This window comes from Aureobasidium subglaciale, assembly GCF_000721755.1.
Source record: "Aureobasidium subglaciale EXF-2481 unplaced genomic scaffold scaffold_32, whole genome shotgun sequence".
NCBI classification, from domain to species: Eukaryota; Fungi; Ascomycota; class Dothideomycetes; order Dothideales; family Saccotheciaceae; genus Aureobasidium; species Aureobasidium subglaciale.
This window is the reverse complement of record NW_013566963.1, coordinates 131,906-159,518: the sequence shown is the minus strand read 5'-3', so window position 1 is coordinate 159,518 and position 27,613 is coordinate 131,906. Positions and strand designations below refer to the sequence as shown.

The 27,613-nt window shown below is 50.1% G+C and overlaps 9 protein-coding genes across 9 annotated transcripts; 5 read left to right on the top strand and 4 right to left on the bottom strand.

Moving 5' to 3' along the window:
- Positions 1 to 435: 435 nt before the first annotated feature.
- AUEXF2481DRAFT_512275 (uncharacterized protein) lies at positions 436 to 2,244 on the top strand. The gene has a single exon (XM_013484246.1). The coding sequence runs from the start codon at positions 583 to 585 to the stop codon at positions 2,164 to 2,166; it is 1,584 nt and encodes a 527-aa protein (XP_013339700.1). The 5' UTR covers positions 436 to 582; the 3' UTR covers positions 2,167 to 2,244.
- On the bottom strand, positions 2,199 to 3,367 carry AUEXF2481DRAFT_512234 (uncharacterized protein). Its single transcript, XM_013484245.1, has 2 exons — positions 2,965 to 3,367; positions 2,199 to 2,854 (listed from the first exon to the last, which is right to left on the bottom strand). Exons 1-2 carry the CDS (start codon positions 3,256 to 3,258, stop codon positions 2,231 to 2,233), a joined length of 918 nt encoding a protein of 305 aa, XP_013339699.1. The 5' UTR covers positions 3,259 to 3,367; the 3' UTR covers positions 2,199 to 2,230.
- A 399-nt stretch (positions 3,368 to 3,766) lies between these two features.
- On the top strand, positions 3,767 to 8,006 carry AUEXF2481DRAFT_8804 (uncharacterized protein; the record flags this gene model as incomplete). Its single annotated transcript, XM_013484158.1, has 2 exons — positions 3,767 to 3,885; positions 3,935 to 8,006. 2 exons carry the CDS (start codon positions 3,767 to 3,769, stop codon positions 8,004 to 8,006), a joined length of 4,191 nt encoding a protein of 1,396 aa, XP_013339612.1.
- Positions 8,007 to 9,429: 1,423 nt separating this feature from the next.
- AUEXF2481DRAFT_512211 (uncharacterized protein) lies at positions 9,430 to 10,280 on the top strand. Its single transcript, XM_013484244.1, has 3 exons — positions 9,430 to 9,668; positions 9,768 to 10,066; positions 10,260 to 10,280. The coding sequence occupies exons 1-2, from the start codon at positions 9,525 to 9,527 to the stop codon at positions 9,927 to 9,929; spliced, it is 306 nt and encodes a 101-aa protein (XP_013339698.1). The 5' UTR covers positions 9,430 to 9,524; the 3' UTR covers positions 9,930 to 10,066; positions 10,260 to 10,280.
- Positions 10,281 to 11,557: 1,277 nt separating this feature from the next.
- Positions 11,558 to 12,883, bottom strand: AUEXF2481DRAFT_33325 (uncharacterized protein; the record flags this gene model as incomplete). The annotated part of the gene is made up of 1 exon (XM_013484173.1): positions 11,558 to 12,883. The coding sequence occupies one exon, from the start codon at positions 12,881 to 12,883 to the stop codon at positions 11,558 to 11,560; it is 1,326 nt and encodes a 441-aa protein (XP_013339627.1).
- Positions 12,884 to 15,216: 2,333 nt separating this feature from the next.
- On the top strand, positions 15,217 to 16,596 carry AUEXF2481DRAFT_44386 (uncharacterized protein). The gene has a single exon (XM_013484194.1). It carries the CDS (start codon positions 15,251 to 15,253, stop codon positions 16,496 to 16,498), a length of 1,248 nt encoding a protein of 415 aa, XP_013339648.1. The 5' UTR covers positions 15,217 to 15,250; the 3' UTR covers positions 16,499 to 16,596.
- A 320-nt stretch (positions 16,597 to 16,916) lies between these two features.
- On the bottom strand, positions 16,917 to 20,660 carry AUEXF2481DRAFT_44384 (uncharacterized protein). The gene is made up of 3 exons (XM_013484193.1): positions 19,417 to 20,660; positions 18,800 to 19,366; positions 16,917 to 18,750 (listed from the first exon to the last, which is right to left on the bottom strand). Exons 1-3 carry the CDS (start codon positions 20,295 to 20,297, stop codon positions 17,007 to 17,009), a joined length of 3,192 nt encoding a protein of 1,063 aa, XP_013339647.1. The 5' UTR covers positions 20,298 to 20,660; the 3' UTR covers positions 16,917 to 17,006.
- An 845-nt stretch (positions 20,661 to 21,505) lies between these two features.
- Positions 21,506 to 23,419, top strand: AUEXF2481DRAFT_74727 (uncharacterized protein; the record flags this gene model as incomplete). The annotated part of the gene is made up of 2 exons (XM_013484230.1): positions 21,506 to 21,908; positions 21,960 to 23,419. Exons 1-2 carry the CDS (start codon positions 21,812 to 21,814, stop codon positions 23,417 to 23,419), a joined length of 1,557 nt encoding a protein of 518 aa, XP_013339684.1. The 5' UTR covers positions 21,506 to 21,811.
- Positions 23,420 to 23,673: 254 nt separating this feature from the next.
- Positions 23,674 to 27,254, bottom strand: AUEXF2481DRAFT_33321 (uncharacterized protein; the record flags this gene model as incomplete). The annotated part of the gene is made up of 5 exons (XM_013484172.1): positions 23,674 to 24,580; positions 24,602 to 24,842; positions 24,887 to 24,930; positions 24,966 to 27,006; positions 27,128 to 27,254. 5 exons carry the CDS (start codon positions 27,252 to 27,254, stop codon positions 23,674 to 23,676), a joined length of 3,360 nt encoding a protein of 1,119 aa, XP_013339626.1.
- Positions 27,255 to 27,613: the final 359 nt, after the last annotated feature.

The following is a 27,613-nucleotide window of genomic DNA, read 5'->3' as shown; positions in this document are numbered from 1 at the left end:
ATAAGATCGGAGATGGTGCAGATTGACGCCGGCGCGAGATGGGAGGACAAAGACGTGAAATCGCTATGTGGAGAGGCGATTGAGATTTGGGAGAGGGGAGTTGCGGATAGGTGTCGAGCAGTGGGTGAGGGGTATGGATTGGTGGGAGTGGGATACAACAAGTCGACAGCGTCACAATTGCATGGACAGACGGCCGATGGCGCCCGCCTCGAGTGGCCGTCATGCCCGAAGCTTAAGCATTTTTTCCCTCTGCCTCTCCGGATTTTGGACCCTCTTGCCTCGGCGATAACAGTTGAGATCCTCTGGAAACTGACACCGCATCACCTCCCGTTCCTTCCACTTCTCATACCGTTCCTTCCACTTCTCATACTGCTCCTACTGCTCCTGCCAGCTGCTATATACCTCCTCTGTCCTTGTCCGTCTCTTGCTGCTCCCACTTTGTCTCGACGGCACAGAATATACACATGCCCGTTTGGCTAGACCAGCCATCCTACGTCACTCCTCAGATAGACCTCATCCACGAGCCTATGCCGATCTAGACCGTCCCGTGCATACCACGACTATCAATCGCAATCGACCACCATGTCTTCGGATCAACCTCCCAAGGATGCCGACGCCGAGTTGGAAGCCTTCAGACGACAATGGCGCGCCGAGGTTCAATCACGAAACAATCAACAACGCTCAGAAGCTGCTCCTTCACTTCGTCAACACAGAATCCCTCCTCCCTCGTCGTCCGCTCCGAAGCCAAGACCACAACACAAACATGATGAAAACGAAGAAGAGGACGTTGCTTCCCAGGTCTATTATGACTTAGCGGACAAAGACGCAGACTTCAGAGTCGACGCCCTCGAACAAGTCATCGCCAGAGGCGCCTTGACAAAGGAGCCTCAATCTGCTCTGGAACATTATGAGAAGGCGGTAGAGAAAGAGACCATGGGGAGCTTAGGAGACAGTGTCGCCCTCTACCGCACTGCCTTCAAGATGGACGACCGCGTACACGAGAAATACAAGAACAAGCATTTCCCTCCTTCGGCTTTCCCACCAAAGCCAAAACCTGCAGTGCAGCAACAACAACAACCAAACCCTTCAAATGCTTCGCAGACTGTGCCCGGCACTGCACACCACTCGTCTCACGGCTTACCACCGACTCTGTCTGAGTTAGTGGACCAATTCTCTCAGCTCTCCATACCTGGCGCCCCAGCCCCTACCGACGCCGACCCAGCGCCGCCGTGTCCAATAGCAGACCTTCCCGGCGAGATCTTGTCTGACATCTTGACTTGGGCCGCTGTCAATGACCTGGCATCACTCGCCAAAGTCGCTCTGGTCTGCAAGAGATTTGCATTCCTTGTCATGACCGACGAGGCTATTTGGAAGCGCGTTGCCCAAGGTCCAGAATTTGGCTTCGCAGGCATGCACTACAACTATGTTTGCAATCTCAAAGGCGAGCCCGTCAATCCCCATCTCGACGACGACGCAGCCTACCTTTCCGAAGGACAAGACATTGACTCGGACGAAGAACAACAAATCGTCACACCCCTTCGCCCCTCCAAAACTACCCCAGAAATCGACAATACACTACTCCACTCCCTCTACTCATCCTCCTGGCGCCAGATGTTTCGCTCACGACCTCGTCTCCGCTTCAATGGCTGCTACATCAGTACAGTAAACTACCAACGTCCTGGAGCTACAAACACAAACTCGTCTACCTGGGGCACTCCCATTCTCATTGTTACTTACTTCCGCTACCTTCGCTTCTTCCGCGACGGTTCTTGCATCTCTCTTCTCACCACAACTGAACCAATTGATGTAGTACACCATCTCACAAAGGAAAACCTGCGCTCCTACGCCACTGGCTCATTACTCCCCAACAGCGTCATGAAAGATGCTCTGCGGGGTCGTTGGCGTCTCTCGGGTCCTGGTAACGATGCAGACACCGAGGCCGAAGGAGATGTCCACATTGAGACTGATGGTGTGATTCCAAAGTACATGTGGAAGATGCAGTTTGCACTTGGCAGCAGGGGCAAGAAATCAGCAGGAGGCAATAAATTATCTTGGAAGGGATTCTGGAGTTACAATCGCTTGACTGACGATTGGGGCGAGTTTGGATTGAAGAATGATAAAGCGTTTTTGTTCAGCAGGGTCAGAGGGTATGGAATGGGGTATTAGACTACCTTGTTCCCCTGAATAGAGTATAGTAGAGCCGATGTTTACGAATTACGATCAAGTCAATTTATCGTCTACCAGCAACCATGCTCTCGAATAACTCATCTCGCCGTTCTACCCAACCCTCGAGTTCCCGTCGTAATTCTTGCATCTGCCTCCTCACCTCCCTCGGCTCTGGCGCCACACCCTCGTACACAGAAATCCCATCTTCCACTCCTCGCACCCTTTTCTGCAACCTCTCCACCTCTGCTCTCGCACTTTCCACAGAAGACAACAAAGCTTCTGGAATACTACTAGATGAAGAATTCCGCAACAACCTTTGATCATATTCGCCAATTTTCGCTTTCAAGAGTTTGGTTTGTCGAAGTGTTTCTAATGTCTTTTGTGGGAGGGATTTTTCTGCTTTGAAGGATGGAGAGGTAAGGGTTTTGAGTTCGGAGTCAAGGAAGCAGGTTTGGAGTGTTAGGGTGGTTGTTAGGGTTTCCAGGGTAGAGAGTTGGTGCTGGAGGGATGAGATGTTTGAAGAGAGGGTTAGGATGGAGGTTGCTAGGGTGGTTGGAGATGTAGCGGTACTGTTTAAAATGACAGCGGTTTTTGCGTGGGAGGTTAGGTTCAAGGAGACGGAGTTTGAGAGGGAGGTGTGGAGGGTGGTGAGGATGGATGTGTTACGATCTTTTGTTAGGGTTTGTGTCTGTAGATGTGTGTTAGAAATACAGTAATTTTCAAAAACTGTGATTGCTTTTTGCCAGTAAATAGCATGAATGATGTGATCTTTCTTTAGAGTTGAAGAAATTCACATACCTCTTCCTCTCTTTCCAATTCCTCAACTCCTAATCTCTCAACCGCGCAAAAAACACTCCATCCTTCATCAGCCTTTTCATTAGCATTGGCTAATGCCAAAAGTGCCTTTAATGTCTCTTCGTTCTCTTCAAATTTTGGGACTTTGGCTGGTGGTGGGTATATTTGACGTAGGAAAGAGTGGATGTAGGTCCAGTCTTCTTGTAGGCGTTGTTGTTCTGCTGCTTTGGAGGGGGAGAAGAGGGAGTATTCTAGGGGTGTGGGAGTTGAGGGGGTGAAGGTTGGGTGGTTGTTCATTTTGATTGGATTCTGGCGTTTCGTGGTCTTGAAAATTATTATGGTGTTCGTGGTTCGCAGGTGTTGGAAGAGCCGCGATGAGTTTGTGGTATACAGATGTGTTGGTAGTTGTTTGGATGTTTGGTTGTTTGAACTTTAGTGGTCTTGGCATGGAAAGCACTTTCTCTTGTTGCTACTATAGGATTCCTGACCAGACGATATTGTCAGGAACCCAAGGTCTAAACAAGATTAAGACAGCATCTACAACATCTACAGAGCCTCGCGTGAGCGTTTGCAAGACAGTGGTCAAGCAAAAGAGGGTTGAGATCGCATCGAGAAAGTGGATACAAAGATCGAAAGTCCGAGCTTCTTCCACCAAAAACGTCATTGATGCGCGCTCCCTCTAGAAATCATTCAAGACAACAATTTGTGCTTGTCACATGCCAAATCACCTGCACTCGTTCGTCTCTCTAATCTATCAGAGTCAAGTTTCGGGACCGATCCCTGTCAGCTTGTTCCACAGTCGACCATGTCTAGCAACAAGGCCGCGCTGAAGGCTGCCAAAGTCGCCTTGGACGCCGAGAACTACGATGATGCTGTCACTCAAGCTCAAATCGTCCTAGCATCAGATTCTGAGAATTACTTTGCGTATGTTGTCTTGACATCTGCTTAATCGGTATACTGACTGCGACCTAAGTAAGCTTTTCTTGGGACGCGCATACCAGAAACAAAATAAACTTGATGATGCGGCAAAAACATACAACTCAGCCGCACAGATCAAGCCTGATGATGCACAAGCATGGCTCGGTCTCTGCAATCTGTACGAGAGTCAAGGTGGTGTCAAACTAGACGAGTACCGCGAAGCAGCTCTCAAAGTCGCCGAGATTCAAGCAGCGGCGGATGATGCTCACAAATGTCAAACTACTATCAACAAATTGGTAGAGTTCACCAAAGAAAATGGTACCACAGCACAGTATAAACGAGCACTGGAAGCGCAATTACCTGGAAGCCCCGTTTATGAGTTCTTGGAAGGTCGCTTACCAAGCCCATCGCATACCTACACACGCCTTATTGAAATCACTGAGGAAGAGGAGAAGCAACGCATCAACAAGGAAATCGGTGAGCGAAGAACCAGACTAGGAGCTCGAATCAATCAGGTAACCACCGATGTTCGCCGAGAAGTGTTCACAAAGAGCAACATTGAAGAGCTGTATCAAAAACTGATTGACTGGACCAACGACGACGAGATCCGCCGAGAATATGAACAAAAGCTTCTGCAAAGAGCTTACGACACATTGATTGTGTTGACTGGAGAGGCAAAGGCTGCAAAGCGCGAGCAAGTACTGAATACCGTACACGGCATGGTCATTATCAAGGATCCCTTCCTCCTGGCCTGGTCTCTGCATCTGGACTGGAAGGATGTCGCGAGTATATCAGATCTCGATGTTGGCGTCTTGAGAGAGTATCTTGTGTTCTTCCCAGAGACCAGCCTCGGAAAAGTGCTCAAGGCTTATCTCGACTGCGAAATTTCACCATTCCCCGCACCGCCAAAAGACCCTGAACAAAAAGAGGAGGACGTCGAGGCACCTCTCAATCAGGAGGATAGAATTCTTTTGATGAGCGAAGGTCTCGAAGATGGCAGCAAGTCAGTTCTAGCCCACCGCCTCGTCGCAGAGTACTATCTCCACCTTGAGGAATATGAGAGTGCTGCAGAGGTCGCTAGAAACGGTCTTAAGATGCTCGAATCAGAGGTTAGAAAGTCTGGTCTCGTATTGCAGGACAACAAGGATGCCTTCAACAGCACACTCGCCACTGCACTGGTGTACCATCAGTCACCAAAGAATCATCCGGAAGCTAGAAACTTGTTCAACGACATTCTCGCACGGAAGCCCAAGCACACCGCGACTCTGATCGGGCTAGGCCTCATTCTGGAAGAGCAAGAGGAGTTTGACGAAGCAGTCAAGTTTTTGTCACAAGCTCTGGAGCAGGATCCCAGCAATGTCCGCATCGAGATCGAGTCAGCATGGTGCGATGCTCTACGCGGCAACTACGGTCCTGCTTTCGAGACCATGGAGAAATGCTTACCTGATCTGAAGTTGGACGACCCCAAATCACGAGAGCTTAGGGCACAAACACTTTACCGCACTGGTATCTGTCTATGGAACCTTGATACATCGAAAACTGCTAGAAGAGACCGCAACGGAGCTTACGCCAGATTCTTGTCTGCAATCAGGACAAATGTCAACCTCGCACCTGCATACACATCTCTTGGATACTACTACGCCGATTATGCCAAGGACAAGAAGAGAGCACGTCAGTGTTTCCAGAAGGCATTCGAGTTGTCAGGTTCTGAGGTTGAGGCTGCGGAAAGACTGGCACGATCCTTCGCCGACCAAGGCGAGTGGGATATCGTCGAGATTGTCGCACAAAGAGTTGTTGACTCAGGCAAGGTCCGTCCACCACCAGGTTCAAAGAAGAAGGGTATCAGCTGGCCATTTTCAGCTCTTGGTGTCGTGCAAATGACAAAGCAAGAGTACACCAAGGCGATAGTTTCGTTCTTGTCGGCACTCAGAATCAGCCCGAACGACTACCACTCATATGTTGGTCTTGGAGAAAGTTACCACAACTCTGGTCGTTATAACTCCGCGAGTCGAACATTCGTCTACGCCGAAGCGCCCCGTGAAGGCGTCTCTATGAACGTCACAGGTCAGAGTTGGTTCACACGCTACATGCTTGCCAATGTCAACAGAGAGCTTGGCGAACATGACGAGGCAATTGCTGGCCTACAAGAAGTTCTCAGTGGCAGGGCCGAGGAGTTTGGTGTTCTTATCGCACTCTTGCAGACTTACAATGAAAAGGCCTGGAGATGTGTCGAGACTGGCTTCTTCGGTCAAGCTGCTCACAGTGCAGTGCAAGCAATTGAGCTTGCACAGAAGATCACAGAGTTGAGACCTCAAGCTTTCAATCTCTGGAAGGCAGTCGGGGATGCTTGCTCAATCTTCTACTGGATTCAAGATAGACTCGACATATTCCCTAGTGTTATGACCAAGCAGATGCTGACTAAGGATGTCGACGTCAAGGAGTTCAGTATCCTGTCAGAGATTGACGGTGTCGACTCGAAGATCCTCGAAGCGTCATCACAGGACAAGTCTGTTGCTTGCTCCGAATACCTGGCACTTTCCCTGCTGGCATACAAACGCGCCATCTTCAGCTGTGCAAACGATGTACACGCTCAAGCCGTGGCCTGGTACAACCTTGGTTGGGCAGAACATAAGGCTTTCAGTAATAGCGATGCCAAGGCTGGCAAGAAGTTTCTTCGTGCAGCTGTCAGATGCTTCAAGCGTGCCATTGAGCTTGAAGCAGGCAACTCCGAATTTTGGAACTCCCTTGGTGTCATTACAACTAGGTTGAATCCTAAGGTCTCACAACACGCTTTCGTCCGATCACTATATCTGAACGAGCGCAGCGCAAAGACATGGTGCAATCTTGGTGTTCTATACCTCATTAACAACGACTATGAACTGGCTCATCAAGCCTTCGGTCGTGCTCAATCAACAGATCCCGACTATGCGCATGCATGGCTTGGCGAAGGCTTGATCGCGCTTATGATGGGAGACAAGAAGGAGGCCCTGTCGCATTTCACTCATGCATTCGAGATCTCAGACTCTGCTTCTCTAATCTCGAAACGTCAATACGCTGTATCTGTCTTTGACAACCTGCTCGCAAACAACTCAGCATCAAGTGGGATCACTGCATTGATTGAGCCACTTTTTGCATTGGAGCAGTTGCACAGACAGGTGCCATCGGACCAAGCATTCAACCACCTCGCTTCTCTGTTCTCAGAACGTGTAGGCGATCATGCGCCTGCTATCGAGATGCTTACAAGTCTTTGCACATTGGCCGAGTCTGATTACGAAGCTACAGAGTCGCTCACATCACTCGGACGTTTCGCTCTGGCAAAGGCAGACCTTGCTAGAAATCAGCTTGCCTCAAAGGATTTCGAGGCAGCGGCAGAGAACGCAGGTACCGCACTTGACCTTTCCGCTGAAGCCGAGGCAAGTGGTCTGGAGCCCGACAGCAGACGTAAGGTTCGCTTGTCGGCTCATCTGACCGCAGGTCTTGCCGCCTTCTACCTACAAAATATGGACGACGCTATCGCTGCATTTAGGTCAGCACTTGAGGAGAGCAACTCTGACCCAGATGTTGTATGCCTGCTGGTTCAAGTCTTGTGGGCCAAGGGTGGCGATGAGGAGAAGTCTGTTGCGCGCGACCAACTCTTCGACTGCATCGAGAAGCATGATTCTCATGTCCCGTCTATTGTTCTTCTTGGCGCAATCGCTGCACTGGACAACGATACAGATGCTCTTGATGCCGTTCGTGATGACCTTGCGTCCCTGCGCACCAACGATAGCACATCCATCTACGACCGCGAGCATGTTGAACAAGTCCTTGGTGCCATCGCAGGTCTTTCTTCTGATGCGTCGGAAAAAGATGCACTTGTTGAGACACAGAGAGCCATTATGCTTGCGCCACACCAAAGTCATGGTTGGACGCAGCTGACAGATCTAACCGAAGAGGCGTACCCGGCTCAGATGGCACTATTGACCTCTCAAAGAGCTGTTCCACCGTACGGCGATCTTGGAGCGCAGGAATTGGCAAAGGCGTTTGCAGGTACAGGAGTGGTCAGAGATGCACAAAGGGCAATAGTACTGGCACCATGGGAAAGAAGTGGCTGGGAGACATTTGCAGATACATTGACGCCTGCTTAAACAGCGTGGAAAGAGGGGAAGTAAATGGCTGGGAGACTATTGTCTGCCCATCACAAACGAAACTATTAAGAAGGCCAAGACTTTCAGAATTTCAATTTCAATAACTTTTGCGATGGTTCCGTTGACAAAAGTGTCGATCGTGGCGATTTGGCTTCTGAAGGAGCAGAAGCTTGTTGGTGGCAGGGAAGCAGTTTTGTATGTCTTGGATGCTAGCGACCTCGTGATCATGACTTCTGGCGTCCACCTTCCCCAGCTGAAGTTTTGATGGTTCTTCACGGTTAGACGCCTGTTCCTCAACGGTGATAGTGTTTCTGTTTCTGTTTCAAGCCTTGCCCAGAAATAGGACTGAATCGGGGAGATCTATCACAATACGTAAGAGGCTCAGGTTGATTGTTCCAAAGGTAGCCGAACTTCGTATATCCTATCAACGTCGTTTTCCGGCGCACGCAGGACAGAAGCGCGATGCTGCAAAAAATGCCGAATTTTCGAAAATGTTGAAGATGTTTCCAGCGCAGACTGTTGATCGAGTAATTACCCCGCGTATTGGTTGCATTGCCAAGCAGATCGCTCGGCCGCATCCGCCGCCATACGAGAGATGCCTCGGTCTCGACTCGAGGGCCTTTCTCCTTGCTGGTCGTATTGCAACAACAAACAGCAACCCCTTCGTATTTTTGCCGCGATGCGAGGTATACTCATCTCACTACACCGGTCGAGGGGTCTTAACGAGACGTTGATGGATTAGATGCATCTATCATTCCACAAGCGCTCGGATCCTTCCCTCCTGGATAACTGACGTCGAGAGGGGTAAACACTTTCCTCTTGGAGAGTCACCATGAGCAGGTTCAAAACCAATTTAACCCGCACAATCTCCCGAAACGGGTATCGATTACGAAGTGTGATCAAGAGTAGGTGTCTTGGTGGTGGTTAGTCAACACCTGCAGGTCTTCTCTTGGGTGGCAACGAAACGGCGACAGTTGGTGATGTGTCTATCTTTGGATTGAGACATAACAGCATCTCGAGCCTTTCCAAGTGGCGTGTCTTACAGCATCGCTTGCCACTGCCTACAGGAAGAAGGCGCTTCTGCAGGAACCCGTATGCTCCAAACTGTGAAGCATGATCTTCATTCATGCTCCGAGGGAAGAGAAGCAAAGCTAAGTCGAGCCAGGCTAAAATTGCACTGTTGCTTTATTCCCCCGCCCAATTGGATCACACCAAGGTTCAAAGATGAGGAGCCGTTGTGGATACGAGGTCGAACTCTCCGTGACGGGTTCCTGGTTCCTGGAGCTAAGCCCACCGGCAAACTCCCTCAAGCCCTCGTACCATGTCATTGGGAAGAAGCATCTCTTTGGAATGTGGTATATAAGCGCTCATTCACCTTCGACGCTGCTTTTCTTTTTCTCATCCACAACTACAGTCGTTCATCTCTACTAATCGATCCAACTTCCACACTCGCTCTACTCAGCACCAACTACAACCTTTTTAATACTTTCCAAGTTTTATATCACCACCACCGCAAATATGAAGTACGCTGTTGTTGCCGCTGCCCTCGTCGGTGCCGTCATGGCCCAGAACTCCACCGCTGGTGCCGTCCCTGCCACCGGCTGTGTCCTCAAGTACAACACTTGCAGAACCACCCGCGTCAACGGCCTCAGCGCCAACCAGGCTCAGTGTGCTGCCGACAACGCACAGTGCCAGGGCGACTGCTACACCGCCTACAACACCTGCAGAACTACCCGTGTCAACGGCCTCTCTGCCAACCAGGCACAGTGCGCTTCCGAGTACGCTTCTTGCCTCGGCGAGAACCCCTTCACTGAGGGCTACTCTACCCTTCCCGGAGCTCCTGCTTCCACTGCTGCCGCTAACGGAACCGCTGCCGCTACCTCCGGCGGTATGGTTTACGTCACCGAAGTTGTGACTGCGTAAGTCGTTTGCCAAATCACCTTTTGATCAATTAGGTCTAATTCGCGACCAGCGTTACTACTTACTGCCCTGCTGCTACCGCCGCTGCCTACGTTACCACCATTGCCAACAAGGTCTTCACCGTCAGCTCTGCCACCACCATCACCATTACCGACGTAAGTTGCTATGAAACATGCAAATCGTCCAGCTCAGCAAACTAATAATCTATTAGTGCCCCTGCACCGTCACCAAGCCCGCTGGCTCCGCTGCCACCGGCCCTGCTGCCTCTTCCGCCAAGGGCTCCATGATGCCCTCTGCTGGCGGTGCCGGCAACGGTACTGCTGCTGCCACCACCAAGCCCGCCACTGCCACCACCACCAAGCCCGTCGCCTTCACTGGTGCCGCTGCCCACGTTGGTGCCGGTCTTGGTTTCCTCGGTGCCGCCGCTGGTGCCGTCATGCTTCTGTAAGCATTTTACTATCAATGTCTGATGGTCTGATGTGAATGGAACGTGGTGCGAATGATGCGACGGGGATGTAGAGTGTGCTGTTCGAAGTTGAAGTTATGGAGATGTTTTAATTCTTGAAATTTAGCTTGGAGAGACTGTCTCAAGTCTTTCCGGGCGTTTTATATATCCCAATTGTACAAGTATGGAAAGGCTCCTGAGTGAGCTTGTTATAACCGAAAACATCTTGTGCTTTAGTGATCAATTCGTGATTTTTACATTGATCTGACCCCACGCTGAACCTGTTTCCCAGGCCATGGAATCTGACACCCCCAACGATCCTCAGGTTCATGTTGGCGCAATTAGTGAGGTCCTTGAGCATGGTACCGACGAGGGATCCAGTGCCGCACGCAGCTCTCAGATTTCATAGCCGACGGCTCGTATCCTGAGGAACTCCGAACGAGCTCTCAAGCCTATTGAGCGACGATGTACTGGTGCTATTTTGAAGTGATCCGAGTCCAAGGCGAGGCATCCTGATGCTGTTGAGATTGAGTGCTTTACACGTGCAGGCATGTTTCATTTTTGGCGGCTTTGTGCAAGGAGGCACTTGAGATTAGGGGGGGGGGGGGGGGTTGATTAGGCTGCGTCTTACAATTAATCATTGAATAGTTAGGACCAGTGACGGTACGTCTTTGCATTGGTTTTGTATGACTAGTCCAATCTGTCACCAGCCCACATGGCATTTATATCCATTGACCCAAATCCTGGTCGTATGTTGGACCGCGATGATCATACATAATTGCCCTTGAGTACCACGCATGTTGGTGGCTATCGAATGCGAAGCGAATTGCGAATTCCGATTTCGAGCCTCTTCGACCACGCGCGGAACGATCATCGACCAACGTCTACTGCTGCGCTGGATGATCTCTTGACCAGGGATCGTGCATCAAACACTGTCCGGACAATGTGCGTCGTGTGGTCGTGGGAGGCCATAAGCTTTTGCCAACACCTGTGCGAGTAGCAATGAACTGGGCCTGAGCAGAAGATTCATAACATTCTTCGGGAAGCGTCATGCGCGACCGTAATGGCATTCGTAACGAACGACGATATGCGTCTGTCTCCAGCCAAAGTGTGGATCTTGAAAGCCCTTCTTCTTAAAGAATTGGCAGTTGTGTGGTTCGTTCTTCAAAACACGTCCTCAATCATCTCAACCAAGGAGAACGTTGTGCTTTAATAAAGTCCAGTCTCGGTTGCCGTCCCAGCATTCCTGCAGCAAAGCTTTGACACGAACCACTTGTCCCATACCAGCATTTTCAATGCTCTGCAGGCGCTGCAATACGTCGACGGCTTTCCCAGGATCTCTTGCTTCGCAGCCTGCGAGGAAGAGGGGTAAGATGATGTCTGGAGTGTCAAAAGCGTTGTATCCTTTCAATTCGTTGAAGGCTTCCAGAATGGCGTTGACGGAGAATTGCACCAGGCGAGACTCGGAGGGAAGCATATATACGCGGCGGTGCAAATAGATCAAGGCAGCATGAGTGATCGCTGCGTTGACTGCACGATAGACTTCCGTCGAGGATGTGGATGACTGCGAGCAAGCACAGTCATAACGTGTGTGCTTGACTTCCAGCGTGAAGAGTTCCAGGCTCATTCTCAATTGCTGAGACATCGTGATTGTCTGGACAGCTGGCTGGCCATATAAGTTCCGCTCATAATCACAGCGCTTGGCCAGCTCAGCCGTCCGTGATAGCAAAACTAGTGACTTGTTGGTGAAGCCAGCTAGGCATTGAAGCTCGGATACCTCTTCCGCGAGTTTCAGCTCCCGTGACCATTCGTAATATGCGCCATGATAGGTGTCGCTGCTCGCGCTTCCAAAAGTGTCCAAGTAAGCAAACCATCTGCCAAAGAAAAAGGTCGCACTGGTTCTCTGGAGTCCTTCTTGACTGATTCGTAGACCGTACAGCCGTCGCGCCAGGCTGAGATGCTCCTGCCATGAAATTGGTAGATCGAATGCAAGAGGATATGATTGTGTAAGAGAGGCCAGCATTACACAAGATCCGATTTCTGAGTCGGTAATCGGGTCATTGCCTGAGAGTGCCTCGCGCAAAGAAGGAAACACAGGTGTGACCCACGTCGCAATGCGATTTTTGGGCTCAGCATGTCGCAGGAGTCGAGCTCTGTGACAGGCTGCGTATGCCAAGAGAAGTCGCAAGAGATTGTCATCTTGCATGGCGAGCTGCGGCAAGATTGTTGAAAAGGGATTTGATGGACACTGATGAGTTACCAGGACGTTCGCTGTGTAGTTGATAAAGTAATGGCAGTAGATCAAATTCATGGGATTCTCCAACAAGACACTAGGAACAGGCATCAAAGAGTTCGGTATCGTCACAGGTACGGGCGCTGAGTAGTAGAAGTCGCTCGAGTATTGTTGCGGCGAGTCAATCTGAGTGTCGTTGTTCAGACCGAGCGCATCTTTGTCATTGTTTTTGGGGAGATCAAGGTCAGGCAGACCATGATCGTATCCAAGAATGTCCATTTGATGTGTGTCAGAGTAACAAAGACGCAGGACCGCGTTGTAGGGAAGCCGTCAACCTCATGTGTTTCACAGACGGCTTGAAGTGCAAATAGGGAGCGATGGGGTTCGGGCCTAGCCTTGGTTGATCCAGGCACGCGCTAAACAATGACAGTTTCTTCAGACGCGGCAACGAGACTTGCTCGGTAGACAAAGTACTTCTGCACTCCTTCTTCACGCAGAGACACCGGCAGATGCATTCGGCGAGCAGCAGATTACACTGCTCGTCCTTCTTGTGGCATAATTCTCATGACTTTCTACGAGTCGCGCGGGGGTCGATTACCATTCTGAGCAACAAGCACGCGGACATGTGGCAACAATAGACTTCTGCTGGTGTATTGCTCGACCTATCAACGCTAAGTAGGGTTTCAAATCTGCATTCAAGCGGATTCAACCGACTGGCTGCTTCTCCAGACCTTCATGCCAAGCTCTCCAAGATATCGCCTTTTTGCCATTTATGGCGAACCGAACGGCCGAGTTCGCGGGTGGGCTGAAAGTCTGCCAGAGCCGCGGTTTGGAAGAACCAGCTTTTGCCGAATCCGATAGCAAAGGATTATGACTCCGCCCTTTGACTGTGCCTTTCCCTAAGAACATGAATCAAGAGAGCATTTTGAGTGAAGCGTATGCGGCCTAGTTCACAGACAATGCGCAGGTGCTCTGGGTCGTCTGCAACACGAAAGTCTCGTAACGCTCTGATGCGTCGCAAGTGACCGACTCCGCTATCACTACAATGGTCGTCTGCCGTCACCAAGAAGCCTGCAGACCACTCAAGTACCTTATGACTTCGTCGAAACATTCAATGCTCTGGATAGGTTTATTTGTCAGAAGTCCTAGCAAAGACGGTTGTTGTGCGTGAGATTTATCTTGCTGGATGCCGACAAGAGTCTAGACCACGGGTGGCGAATATTGGTTGTCGAGCATTCCTGGCTTCTAACGCTTGTCAATCCGAAACCATTAATTTTCCATCAACTTCACTTGTTTTGTTGTATCTGGTGCAAAAACATGCGACGCGTATGCCAGCCTCTGTTACAGAGTGGACATGATGTTCTGCAGATTCCTCATACCAGCACTTCAGGACAGCACCGGCATTTGCAGCATGTCTTGGACACCCCTTGGGAAGCAACAACGATAGGCCCTCTTACTTCATGGCCAGCAGAAATACTCCAGCTTTGCCAGATAGCTGTTTTGGACTCCCAACCTCGATTGCTTTTTCTAGGACACGATCGGCAACTGTTCTACAACGAAGCTTATGGTCAACTTTTCGCAAAGGAAGCGACGGACATGGGAAGAGCCTTGCGGGACGTGGAAATCAACATACCCACTGAGTTAGTCAAATATTCATTACGCCAGAGTTCCAGAAAAAGCGTTGGTCTTCCTCTTAATGAACAAGAAAGATTGGTGTGCATTGACAAGGCCCAAGATGAACAAGTATACCGCTGGACGGGCATCAATTTGAGCGCTCTAATACCTAGCACTTATGTAATGATACAGGACATCACATCAGACACCACATGTCTAGGTGTCACGGATGTCGACTCTGTGCTTGGGACCGAAGCTGGTACAGCTCCATCAGTCTCAAAGACTTGCGATACTTGCTCACAATATCACTGCGGAGAATCTGCATCGATAGGACCCAGCGATAAACGACTATTCGATTTTGCAAGTAGTTCTCCCGTGGCCATGGTGCGTTCTGTCTCATCGATGTCCTTTCATCTCAGGCGCCGACTTATCTTTTTCGCAGTACTTGATAGAGCGTCAACAGGGAGCGGTGACATATGTGAATCCAGCATGGTTCGAGCTGACTGGTCATCCCGTGGTTGCTTTTGATCAGATTGACTGGCCTCGTCTTATTCACGAGGACGACATGGGCGCTGTCACCACCTTCTGGAAAGGAATTATTGACGATCCAACCAAATCGTCCTGCCAGTTCAGGCTATCGCGACAATGTGTAAACGAACATGGCGTTTCAATGGGCCCTGTTTGGATTTCGACAAACGCTTTCCCAGAACACAAACAAGATGGGTCCATTTCAACGATAATTGGCACGATGGAGGATATTAGTGTCATGAAGTTCGCGGAAAACTCACAAAAAATCAGAATGGAAGAAGCTTTGGAGGCTCGAAGGCAGCAAGAGCAGTGAGTGTAGAGACCAACCATGAGCTATCTTTGACTAATCATGAATAGTTTCATGGATTTGACCAGTCACGAGGTACAAGCGTAGTCTTCGATCTGAAGCTCAATCACTGACGCCTGACACAGATGAGAAACCCTCTTGGAGCCGTGGTCAATTGTTCCGACGCACTTCTAGAGGCTTTATCAGAAGTACGAGCTATGCTGAGCGACAATTTGAGCAACGACGGCCAAGTTATAAACCGCCTGCGGGAACTTGTCGACCAAAGTGTGGAGTCTACCAATACGATCATCGCATGTTCCTCCCATCAGCTCAGAATCGCGGACGATGTGCTCGCGTTGTCAAAGCTCGACTCCAAGCTTTTACAACTTGCACCAAACCCTGCACAGGTCATATCACTACTTTCTGATATCAAGAAGTCGTACGAAGCAGAAGCCGCCAACCAACTGGTCCAATTGGTGACGCAAGTCGACCCTTCTCTTCAGGAGCTGAAGATTGATTGGATAATGCTTGACATGGGTCGTGTGCGTCAGATTCTGGTCAACCTCACTTCCAACGCCTTAAAATTCTCCAGGAAACGGTCCGTCCGAAAAGTTACTATTCGTATGGGTGCATCGGTTTCACCGCCAACTCAAGCTCTACTCGGTGTAAACTTCGTGTTGAGCAAGAAGTCATACGAACAGAGCCGCGAGAGCTCGGAAAACCAACCCGTCTATCTATACTTCACTGTCACGGATACCGGAACAGGCTTGACAGCAGAACAAAAGGGCAAACTGTTCAGTCGATTCTCACAGGCCTCGGCTAGGACATACAATGACTATGGCGGCTCTGGCTTGGGTCTCTGCATCAGTCAGCAGCTTTGCGAAATGCAGGGAGGAATGATTGGTCTAGAGTCTCAAGCAGGCATAGGATCAACCTTCGCTTTCTTCGTCAAAGCTTATCGTACGAGCTGTCCCGAACCTTTGAAAAGCTCACCCGTCAAATCCAGCTCAATCCCTCGAACCGACATGGTACATCCAAAAAGCAGAATCAGTGTTCTCGTGGTCGAAGACAATGTGGTGAACCAGAAAATAATGAAGATGCAGCTTGTCAAACACGGCTACCAAGTCGCAGTCGCAGATAACGGACAAGAAGCCTTGGATTTCATTCGCTCGACGCGACACTGGCGTGAAAACCGCAATATTCTGGACAGAGAAGTCGATTTGATCCTCATGGACGTCGAAATGCCAATTCTGGACGGCCTTTCAGCGACAAGAGAAATTCGCGAGTATGAGAAGAACGGCTTGATTTGCGATCACATTCCGATAGTGGCCGTATCAGCCAATGCAAGGGCCGAGCAGATGACGCAAGCGATAGAGGCTGGTATGGACGACACAATCACGAAGCCGTTCCGCATGCCAGATTTGATCAAAAAAGTAATCATGATCACCTCTGCGACGGCCTCCTAGAGTGGAGAGTATGCAGAAACATAATACTGCATTGAGGCCTAAGATTTGATGGCCAACGCTATGTACTTGAGCTCATCTTTTTCTCGACCAAAGGATATGGACTATATGTTTGGATCCGGATCTACGTCAGTTCCACTGTATGGACGAGGGATGCGTGGACAATACAGAAAAAGAACGCAAAACATACAGCAGCAGGGATTCCCACGTGGTCACCCACCGTAGTACTAATCTGCCGTTCAACTGCTTATGTATGGCAGAGCGGACGGGATGCCCAGTTTTCAGCTGACTGTGGCCGTATGTACAGGGACGTTCGTTTGCATCCTAAATATGGTTTTCTTAAACGAGGAACAGTACAGACAATCACCGAAGGATTCCAGGGTATCATCTGCAGGAAAGGCTGCAACAATTTGCCCACATTTTCGCATCGCTCATTATTATCTGGTCTGTTGGGAAGAGAATTATCTTGGTCCGAAACTATTACACACTACACCGATCTACAGACTTCCGATTACTCATCATATTCAAGCGTGAGTGTCGTAGGAATAGGTGATTCCTTTGAGCTAGCATCTAGGTACTGTCTCATTTTTACTCCGTCAATTTCATGCTCGGTGACTGAAAATTGGCCAGCACGACCCTTAGCCCTGCGCAGGTTCTTCAGCTTGAACACTTCCTTGAGTGTAGCAGCCAACGAGACACCGACCAGTCTCGCACCGAAACAGAAGTGCAAACCATGACCAAGAAGAACGTATGAGCTGAACGGACGATGAGGATCCAATTTCTCAGGCTTAGGGAAAGCCAGAGGGTCCATGGAAGCCTTTGAAGTTGCGATCAAAAGAGTCTGATTCGCTTTGACGTGGATCGGCCCACGAGTACCGTCGTTGATGGTAACGTCTCGAGCTGCTACCCTAGGAAGACCTGGGACAACGCCAGCGTGACGCATACCTTCGTATACGAATCCTTGAAGCTCGCGCTCCGAAGCTGGGTCGTCTCTGTGAGCAAGTTCAACAATGCGTTCCTTGTAGGCTTCGTAGCCGGGGCTGAGGAACAGATCAATGAGCAACGACGCTTGCTGAGTGATATTACCAGCAACTGGAGCGCCCGTACCGATACAGTCGCCTACCAAATCACCGATAGGAAGCTTCGTGTCATTCAAGGCGTGGTAAATACGGTCTGCATCGGGACCGACCTCGTATGCTGAACCCTTTGCGAGCCAATCGACCACAGTCTCCTTGTAGCCTTGTTGAGTCTCGAGATGAGTTTGCAGAATCTTGCGTAAGACGGGTGCTACTTTCGTAGCGCCTTCTCTCAGGGTTGTCTCCACAAGTGGCTGGATGTTGAAGCTCTGGTACATGAACAAGACCAGGTAGATGGCGAACAACTCAGGAACGGACAACATACCACGAGGATTTTTCTCGGTCTTGAGCGGGATAGCAAACCTCTCCGCTAACCACAAGATGGGCGTGACATTCGTGACGTCTCGAACAATGTCAATAGAACGTCTGGTACCTTGATACTTGAGCGAGCTCTCCGAGATGAGTCGTGCTACGTTGCTGCGGAAGAACTTCGTGACGTTGGCTTCAAAGTTCTCCTCGAAGAAGACCTTATGCAGGATCTTTGATCGATCGTCGTGCTTCTTTTGTTGGTCCCAGCCAATCATGAAGTCGTGTCCATCTGTGCATTGCCTGATGGCCGCTTGATACATGACTCGGAAGTTCTCACGGTCTTCGAAGACCTTCTTACACCCTTCTTGTGTCTGTACAGAGACGATTGATCTGTCGCTTCGTGGTCTCGTGAGATCGTACTTTTCGATCACTCCATTGCCCTTGAGTATACCTGCTGCAGCCTTTGGCGTGTAAAACGGTAATAGAGCATAGACAGATGTGCCGGTGAAGGCATTCGGCAGCCCTGAGAGAAGCAGTTGAGGTAACATGCCTCCGTAGGCACCTGGTGGAGAAGTGCTGAGTTTGGCCACACCCCAGTTGGTCAAGGTCGAGCTGTTGAAGTCGTACGAGAGGAATCGATCACCTCTGACCAGTGCGACAGCATCATCGAGGATACCACGGCCAGTCGTCTGGCCAGGGCAGACACCACTTCCAGGCATAGGTGGCTTAGTGACCTCAGCCATGAGCCCTGGGTACAGTTCGAGATTATCGATATGACCGTAAAGAAGCTCAGCAGCTCTGGCGGTTTCCTTGTCTGGGTTCCACTCTTCGAAGCTCGAGTACGCCTTCAGATTCAGATAGCGACGGAACCTGGAAAAGTCAGTATCTCTTCGACGGGGCTGAAGGTATCAAGACTTACTCGTTCATCGTGCATACTTGGAATTTGTCTCGAGCCTGAAGCATGCCCATGATGTCGACAATCTTCAAACTGGCAGGTGTACCATGTGCACCAAAAGCATGTGCTGGAGACTCGATACAGTCTTTGATGATTTCTGCCAGCTCTACATCATCGAACATGCCATTTGACTTTCTCTTGAGGCCACCAAAGGTCCAGTCTTTAGGTAACGCATCCCTCAATTTGTGACCTTCGTTCTTGAGGACCTCCATGAACATGCCAGGCGTCACATCGTCTATCGAGCCAAGTTTGGGCAGATTGTCTCGGAGCAGATCCTCCATCCATTTTGCATCAGCAGCGCTTAAAGCTGCGTGCCAATGGTATAGGACTGCAAACTCGACAGATACAACGTTGCCGGTACCACGCTCAACTCGCGTTCCAGCCTGCTTGATCTCAGCACCTAGGTCAAGAGACCACTCGGAGTTGGCCCTAGGTGTGTTTAAGATAGCAGCGACATAGTCCTTCAGTACGACAGTTGCGAAGAAGCCGACATTTATATTGCGAGAGAGTTGGAAGATGTCTTCATCTTGTCTGTGATGTGGTCAGCATTTGCGGACACATTAGATCGTGTTGCCACTCACGCTGCTCTTTCCTCCTCGTTCAGAGCATCCCAGTTTTTGTATTTGCCCTCCTCGTTGATTGCGAGGAGAGAGTGAGCAATGCTATTATGGTTTCTTGAGAACATTATCAAAACTGCGATGACTCCTGGAGGCATCATCATGATTCTTTCCGAGGCAATTGAGTCTGCAAAAATTGTTCCGTTCTTGTAGGTGCGTACGGTCTTTTGCTGGACCTCGGTATTTCCGTATAGAGTGCTGAGGTCCACATAACTCGAGGTCTCATTGATCCATGGATCGGTCCTGGAACTCTGGAAACATTCGTGAATGACAATGGTGGCGAAAGAGAAGAACAGTCTGTTCAAACCACTGGGATGCTCGCGGTATGGTCCCTTCCGCTTGAGTAGCTGTTCATATACTAGTTCAGGATCCGGCAAATTGGGGCCTTTAGGCCTCAGAGGTGGTACGCTACGTGAATATGGGCTGCCAGCCTTGCCCATTTCCGGATGATGTGGGTTGTTGTTGCCTCCATCGTGTCTTCTGTATCGTGCTGTGGGTCCGGTCAGAGTTACTGGTGGATGAGGGAGGTCGTTGTAAAGCATCTTGATGAAGCCTTCCGAGACCATTGCAGACAATCCACTATCTGGCGGAGCTGTCTGTAATGCAGCTACACCGTGCTCGAGAAGCAAATCCTTATCGTCCATGGGCTCGCCAGACGCGATAGTCGTCAAGCCTTGTGCCACAGTCGCCATATTCTTCACGCCCATGTGTGTTAGATCATGAATGAGCGAAGTCTTCTCATTCAGAGGCTTCAGATCCGCTTCGCCATTTGTTTTGCGGTCAGGAGCGGTAGAGGGCTTTCTCCTGATCGATCCGATCAAAGTCTTGAGCTGACCGACTGCCATGATCGTGATCTAATAAGTGTAGAGTGAGTCGGAAATTTGACGAGAGCGAACGATGAAAGTTGGACAGAAAACTCCTAAAGTACCTGGGGCTTCCTAGCAATATATTATATGCTCGACATGTTATCCTCGTCATTACATAGGGGCGATGCACGATTCCCACCTAGCAAGATAAATGGAACGCACATGCACGTGCTTGATGCCCACATGTTTTCCACAGATGCAAAGATCTACATACAGCTCGTATGCATCGGTCCACTGACTTTCCATAGCATACTTGCTTTTAATGACTAGCTCACAGCTTGTGGCTGCCGATACTTGCGATTGGCTGGGGACCTTCCGTGCTCAGCATTGTGCGTAGATACGATAACTGCGGAGCGTGTTGATCGGCAGTCCCTGGATGTCTAGCAAGATGCGCCTAGTACGTGATTCGCAACTAGGTGACATAAAGCTCGATGCACTAGCTGTGGAACCTCGATGCCACTCAGAGTAATTAAGATCAGAGGCTTGCAGCAGTTTCATGATCTTCGCAATGATCATTATTGGTTGATTCAGGTCAGACATAGTAACGGCTTCGCTGACCCTGGACTTGCATACCCCGATGAGGGAGATTGAGAGGAAGATCGATGTCTTGTTGAAGCTATCTGACAAGCTGCACACGTACCAACACTGCCTATTTCTGCATGCTTGTTGATAGCTTGGCAAGACGGTGCGCCAGAAGTACCTGTATCCGCCTACCAACCGCCACGCTTGTGCAAAAGAATATCATTAGCGTCTGATAGCCGAACATCGTTCCTGCACCCCCAGTTGGCTTGATCGAATTTATTCTTACTACCCAAAGCGCCTGCTCTTCTGAATCTGTCGACTGGAAGTGTATGACAAAATATCTTGCACAGAATAGATAGGGGGTAATAGAGAGAGAGAGAGCGACAATCTCCCGACAACAAGCTGCTCTGACGCGTCTTCTATCGCGTGCTCTCTAGAAAGCTGTAACAACTTCGTTCCGGACTCTTCTCATCGCATACTGCCTATCGCTTCTTCTGTCGCTTTGCTCTGACACCCGTTGTGATTTCGACAATATTCCTGCAGCTTGAAAAGCTGAGCTTCTGAAACTCCCGGATCGGGCAAATGCACTACCGTTTAGAGTTTTGAACTCGCAGGCCTACAGCAGTAGTGTAGCGTGCTATGCTGATCCCATACCATGTGGGCCGGAGAGATCGCGCTCGCCGGTAGATCGCACATGTTTGGTAAAGCGGATCGGGACGTGACCGTCATCCTGGAAAATGTTTCGGGATCTGCAATATACGAACTCGATTGGCTTGGAGCACAAATCGATTGGCACTCAATAGTGTGGTGGTCGAAGACACCGTATGGAGGAAGGCATGTTGGATGTGCATGACATCGAGCTGATCCGACCATGTGCCACTTCTAGCACCTCGCCATCCCCTCCTGTTACTCCTTGCAACACTGCAAACACTTACCAAGATCATTCATCCCATACCGCATAGTCATCAGTCATGGACCGACGTTCGTCATATCCAATGCAATCAGCACCCATGTTCTCGCCAACACAAGCTGTAGCTCCAGAGCAGCCATCTACCAAGTCGACCACACGTCAATTGCCAAGGTATCTCCACGCCATAGAGGATGGAAAATCGCCCAAAGGTCGGACTTTGATCATCTGTCTGGATGGCACTGGCGATAAGTTCGACGGTGATAACAGCAACATCGTACACCTCGTCAGCTGCCTAAAAAAAGATGACCCACGTCAGGTCACGTACTATCAGACAGGCATTGGCACATATAACTCCGGAGGTCTAAGCAACGGCATTGCAGCGGCTGTAGACATGGCAATTGGCAGTGGTCTTGGTGTCCACGTGAGAGATGCCTACCGCTTCTTGATGCAGACATATCGTGAAGGCGACAAGATCTGTTTGTTTGGCTTCTCGCGAGGTGCATACACAGCTCGTTGCCTGGCCGGCATGCTTCATAAAGTTGGCCTCTTGCCAGCACACAACCAAGCACAAGTGCCCTTCGCATACAAGTTCTACAAGGACGACACTCAGAACGGATGGGACATGAGTGCCGATTTCAAAAGAACGTTTTGCATTGACATCAATGTCCACTTTATCGGCGTCTTCGACAGCGTCGCTAGCGTCGGCCTCATCCCGCGAAAGTTGCCGTTGAGCAGTACACCAAAGAACAAACCATCTTACTTCAGACATGCAATGGCTTTGGACGAGCGCAGGTCTAAATTCAAAGTATGCAGATATCAGCAGAAAGATCACACCGACCCCGAGTCTCGATGGACCACAAAGGCCGCAACTCAAGGACAGTCCGAACCTTCACGACAAAGGCTCGAGTCTACCAGCACTACTAATACATACACTGCCGAACATGAGAAGAGATTAAGACTGGGATCAGACGGCGATACCGTCATCCGAGAGGTCGACTGCCAAGAAGTCTGGTTTGCAGGCTGCCACGCCGATGTAGGCGGCGGCGCAGTCGCAAATGCCGAGAGACACAAGCCCTCTCAAATTCCTCTCCGCTGGATGATACGTCAATGCTTCGAATGCAACACCGGTATCCTCTTCAACACGCATCGCCTCGCAGAAGAAGGGCTAGATGTACACATGCTTTCCCCAGTCTATCATCGACTAGAGAAACCAATCATTGGTCCATCACCTGATACGATGGAGAAGTATCAACAAGGCGAACTCGCACCAATCACTCGCCGCTCCACTATCCTCGAAGCTCAAGATGACGATCACAGAAATGGTCTCCTTGACGTGAATCTCTACCAAGATGCCGAGAAGCGAAAGATTGCCGAACACTGGATGCCCGAGCAAATTGAAGACTACTTTGATGCTATTACACCATTCAATGATCAGCTTGTACAAGCAAAATTCTGGTGGCTGTTGGAGTTTTGGCCAATCAAAGTTCGAGTTCAGTCCAAGGACTCGGATAACTGGATCAAGAAGGTCAGTATCAATAGAGGAAGATATAGAGTTGTGCAGGAGTTGGAGCCGAGATTACATTGGACAGTGCAACAGCGTATGCAGGATACGAGTTACAAGCCGCAAGTCAGACTCGGGAGAAATGCCGCTTGGACGTTTGTAGTCTAATTGTGTTACGATTATCTTTTCTGCACTGCTTCTCTCTCTTTGGTATACGACAGATTGGATGATTGTGACTGCTGTCTGGCTCGTTTGTAACTATCGGCAATCTCATTAGTTCGCGCCCATTTGCCCTCGTGGATCCATTTCTTCTCTTCTCTCGAGAGTTAATATGCATAATGCATGAAGGTAGTACTGATGTATCGCCCTTGTGTGAGCCCGTTGTTCTTCGGTTTCTCCGGTCGCTCTCAGTTATGATACACTCACTCGAACTCTTGTGCAGCCTCCCTAATTAATCGAGCCAGGTCTTTGTGCGCCCAGAGCACATTGTGAAGTTTGAGGCAGGACTCTAAGTCTTCCTGAAAAGTCTCGGTCTTCCTGCAGACTGACTCCTGCTTAGCCGGCGTGGTACGAATCGCCGATGTGACCCAAAGGTCTACACCTTCGCTCAAAGTCAGGGTATCCAGTTGTCTTAAACCCTGGCGGACCCTGCGAACAAGCAGTATGAGGGACAGAAGCCTTTCGGCAAACCGCTGTCTGATATCGCCATATGTCCGATTCAAGATCGGGCTTGTCAGAGCGAATCTTGTCAGAGCGAGTTCTGGGTGCAGCGATATGTCGATGAACAAGCGGATGTCAGTTTTGAGTAACAACATTGGCTGTACAATCGAATGAGCCTGGCAAATAGTCTTCGTGAAAGTGCGGCGACAATCAGGCGGCGAGACTGGCTTGGTCGAGGATCCATTCTGGAAACCGAAGACGCGCAATTTCGGCAAGCGCTGATTGACAAGGTCGACAACGAACTTCATATCATCAGCAGTCATAGTTCCAGATGTGTTGTTGATGACGAGTGAACGGATCATACCAAATCTCAAAGAGTTGGAGTGATCGAGATATTGAAGCAGAGGTATGAAAGCTGACGCAGGATCTTGAGTTTTGCCGACAAATGGGAGCCATCCGAATGCATAAACAAGATCTGCGTCGTTGTAGATGGTTTCACTTGCTTCCGCGTAGATTTTCTTGTTGACGTGTGCGAGAGAGGTCAGATCCGGGAAGTCGCGGTGGTGGTATGTGAAGGATGGGACGTCAACATGGCAGTGCTCAGCCGAGTGAATCTCATTGTCGGGATGTTCAGCTTGTGTGCAGCGAGAGCGACTCCGTGTTATCTTGCTATCGCCCAAGGGGTCTTACGTGAAGGCGATGCGATTTCCATCTCTAATTGGGTCGACGAGCAGAAAGCCATAGACGATTAGTCGAATCTCCGTTGGCAGATCTGTAAAGCAGGCCATGTTTGTGGTCGATGTTGAGAGAAAAGAAAGAAAGGAGATGGAACTGTTGGTGATGACCATGGAGATCCTAGGAGAGAAGTCGCGTCGGTGTGAAAAGGCGTGTCCGTGTATGAGAAGAGAGACGTGGGTGAAACTCAAGCCCGCTGTGAAAGTCGTGAACATCAAGGTGAAATCGCTTTACACTCACCACTCGGCGTGCTCCAATTCTGCAAGACGACTACGCAAAGCTGTCTGTGTACGAGTAAATATTTCCCTCTTGCACTTACTCTCTTGGCAACTTGCTCATGCCCATTAGGCCCATTAGGTTGCCAGCTGGACCAGCCATGCCGCCCTGACCCTGGAAACTCTCAAGCATGTTCTTCAGCATCTCGTAATGTGGATCACCTTCCTCTCCAGCAAGCAGGTCTTCATCATCGCTGCTCTCATCGTCTATCGTCGCCGGCTGTGCCTTTGCTTTTCCCTTGCCTTTCCCTTTATTTCTTCCTTCGATATCTTCACGGACTTTGTCCTCGAATCTGACGTTCTTACCAGCAGCATTCGTGTCCGGCGCAGCGTGTGGCGTGAATGACTTGCCCTTGCCCTTACCCTTCTCCTTGGTCTTCTCATCAGTGCCGTTCTTTCTCGACGCATGTATTTCTTGCATCATCTTCCAGATTTGCTCAGCCTCTTTCTCATCATCTCGCTCCATCTCCTCTTCGTCTTCCATCTCAAGCGCCAATTTTCTAGCTTCAGTGTTCAAGCCGTTGGTCTCTTTCTCTGTGTCGGGCATACCCATCATCTCGCGCATTGCCTGCTCGAATTCAGCGTCCGTGAAAGAGGCGGCCTTGTCTTCGCCTTCGTCGTCGTCGTCGTCGTCGTCGTCGTCACCATCGGAGTCAGACGGCGAAGAAGAGCCCGAAGAGAATGTTTCAGCACCGGTCTCTTCATCTTCGTTGAGGAACTTCTCGAAGCGTGAAACCATGTCCTGCAGATCCTTTTGTGTCGACTCATCGCCAAAGCCTTGGCCCTCGGGCATGTCGTCTGTTGCTGCGCCACCACTACGGCCCTTAAGCTCCTTGTCGAAGTCTTTGAAGTCAATGTCGAGCCATTTGTCGTCATCATTTGTCTGTGGCCATGCCTTGATCTCCTCATCTGATGGTAGTGTATCTTCCTCTTCCTCCACGTCCTCAAGTAACATATTCATCTCCCTGACCTCACGCTTGTTCTTGTTCTGCGGATCACGAAGCATCATCTCGAAACCGCATGACAGCTTCATGCCTAGCAGAACAGGCTTTTGGTGGATGTGTGGCGTTATACCCACCCAAGCTGGCGGCGGAGGAAATTCTTGGCTAACGAGTTGTGCGTAGCCGACTTTGGGAAAGCGGACGCTTGTTGTGACGAAGTCCTCGGGTGGGAAGAGAAGTGTGGCTGTGTCCTTTGTGGCGAGTGGTCTTACGGCAATAGGGTCGCGAAGATAGAATGCTTCGACAGCTGGGGCCACATAGGCAGGGTTACGATGAAGCAGATATGCGAGTCGACGGGGTACAGAGAGTAGTGCGCTGTGTTGGCTTTTCGTAATGGCAGCAGGGTGATCTCGCAACCGATGGAAAGCTTCTTCTTCGATCATGGGCGAATGTAACGTCGAGTGCGGAGTCTGCCGCAGGAATTGTAGTGCCTGTGATATTTCGATGTCACCGGACAGGCCAGGAGTGACAGGTCCTGACGCTCCAGAGCCGGCATTTCGTTGAAGCGGTATGATGTGCAGTTGACCACCATGGATCCAAACGCGATTGTCGGCCAGTTCGGGCTCCAGCCATTTTGGCAGCGCGTGTGCTGCTTCGGCAAGCAAGAACTCGCCGTCCGGATCGCGGACTTGAAACCATGCTGAGGGATTCCGTTGGCTCAGCTCTAGCAGCAACCACACGATGAGCCATTCATCTGCTATTGAATCGCCAAAATTGGTGCGTCCGTGGAGATAGTACTCGTGGCCGGGGATTTGTAAATTTTCATGAGGTGTGTCGTCTGTACCGCTGGTGTTGGAGTCAAGTCTGGCGTCAATCAAATCTAACTGGAGTTTCTCGCGCTGCCAGATATAGTTCTTGAGATCCGCTGATTTGAGAAGTCCAACGGCCGCAGTTTGGATGGCTTTCAGTTTTTCTCGCCGCGCAAAATCAGTCTTGAGTTTGGCATCGATGACGAAGATAGTATATTCAATACAGTCGTCCGGCAAGCGTTTGGTGAAATCAGAGAAGCCGTCTCCTCCACCAAATCCATCAAAGTCTCCTGCCTCTTCGTCGTCGGTGTCTACCTCCTGAACTCGATCTTGGTCTTCCAACATTCTCGAGCAGTACTTGGTACCGCAGCTCGTGAGAGGATGAATCTTCCAATGACCAGGCGACGAGATGCTGGTGGCAGTGATGCGCCGGGCCCGAGACGGCAGAAAACTTACCGACTCGCGGTGGTCTGAGCTCAACCTCTTCCAGCCTCTTGTTGGGTTCACCGCCTTTGAGCTCCCTCTGTCTATGTCTGTTAATAGCTTCTTGTTTAATGACGGAGCGATGTTCAAGCCTTAACATTATATAAATCTAGGGTTGTGTAATATGTGGTGCTGTCCAAGGAGCACGTAGCGCGTTCTTATGCTATCTAACTTCGATGAACTTGATTGAAGAGGCAGCGATTTTCCACGACTGGCAGCACGGTAGGCGGTGCATGATTGAGCTGACGAGATTCATCTGTACAGCATACCGTTTCCCAATGGAACGAGAATTCCCTGTGCGAGTAAGTGCAACTACGCTCCAGTTTGAACAGAACATGTCGCACCGCTCGAGAGATAGTCACCGCGTATCCTACTTGGTAGGCATGATCGGTCCGCTACAGCCCTCCCAAATAACTATGTGCTGCTTATCACTCAAATCGCGACAAGTTCAAGTCTCTC

What these genes read in the sequence shown, in the direction of transcription:
- AUEXF2481DRAFT_512275 (XM_013484246.1), top strand. Translation starts at nt 583, where the DNA reads ATGTCTTCGGATCAACCTCCCAAGGATGCCGACGCCGAGTTGGAAGCC.
- AUEXF2481DRAFT_512234 (XM_013484245.1), bottom strand. Translation starts at nt 3,258, where the DNA reads ATGAACAACCACCCAACCTTCACCCCCTCAACTCCCACACCCCTAGAA. An exon ending in AATTGGAAAGAGAGGAAGAG is followed by an intron (nt 2,855 to 2,964) that starts GTATGTGAATTT and finishes ACACATCTACAG; the next exon opens with ACACAAACCCTAACAAAAGA.
- AUEXF2481DRAFT_512211 (XM_013484244.1), top strand. Translation starts at nt 9,525, where the DNA reads ATGAAGTACGCTGTTGTTGCCGCTGCCCTCGTCGGTGCCGTCATGGCC. An exon ending in ACGGCCTCAGCGCCAACCAG is followed by an intron (nt 9,669 to 9,767) that starts GCTCAGTGTGCT and finishes TCTGCCAACCAG; the next exon opens with GCACAGTGCGCTTCCGAGTA.
- AUEXF2481DRAFT_44386 (XM_013484194.1), top strand. Translation starts at nt 15,251, where the DNA reads ATGCTGAGCGACAATTTGAGCAACGACGGCCAAGTTATAAACCGCCTG.
- AUEXF2481DRAFT_44384 (XM_013484193.1), bottom strand. Translation starts at nt 20,297, where the DNA reads ATGGCAGTCGGTCAGCTCAAGACTTTGATCGGATCGATCAGGAGAAAG. An exon ending in AACGAGGAGGAAAGAGCAGC is followed by an intron (nt 19,367 to 19,416) that starts GTGAGTGGCAAC and finishes ACCACATCACAG; the next exon opens with ACAAGATGAAGACATCTTCC. An exon ending in CAAGTATGCACGATGAACGA is followed by an intron (nt 18,751 to 18,799) that starts GTAAGTCTTGAT and finishes TGACTTTTCCAG; the next exon opens with GTTCCGTCGCTATCTGAATC.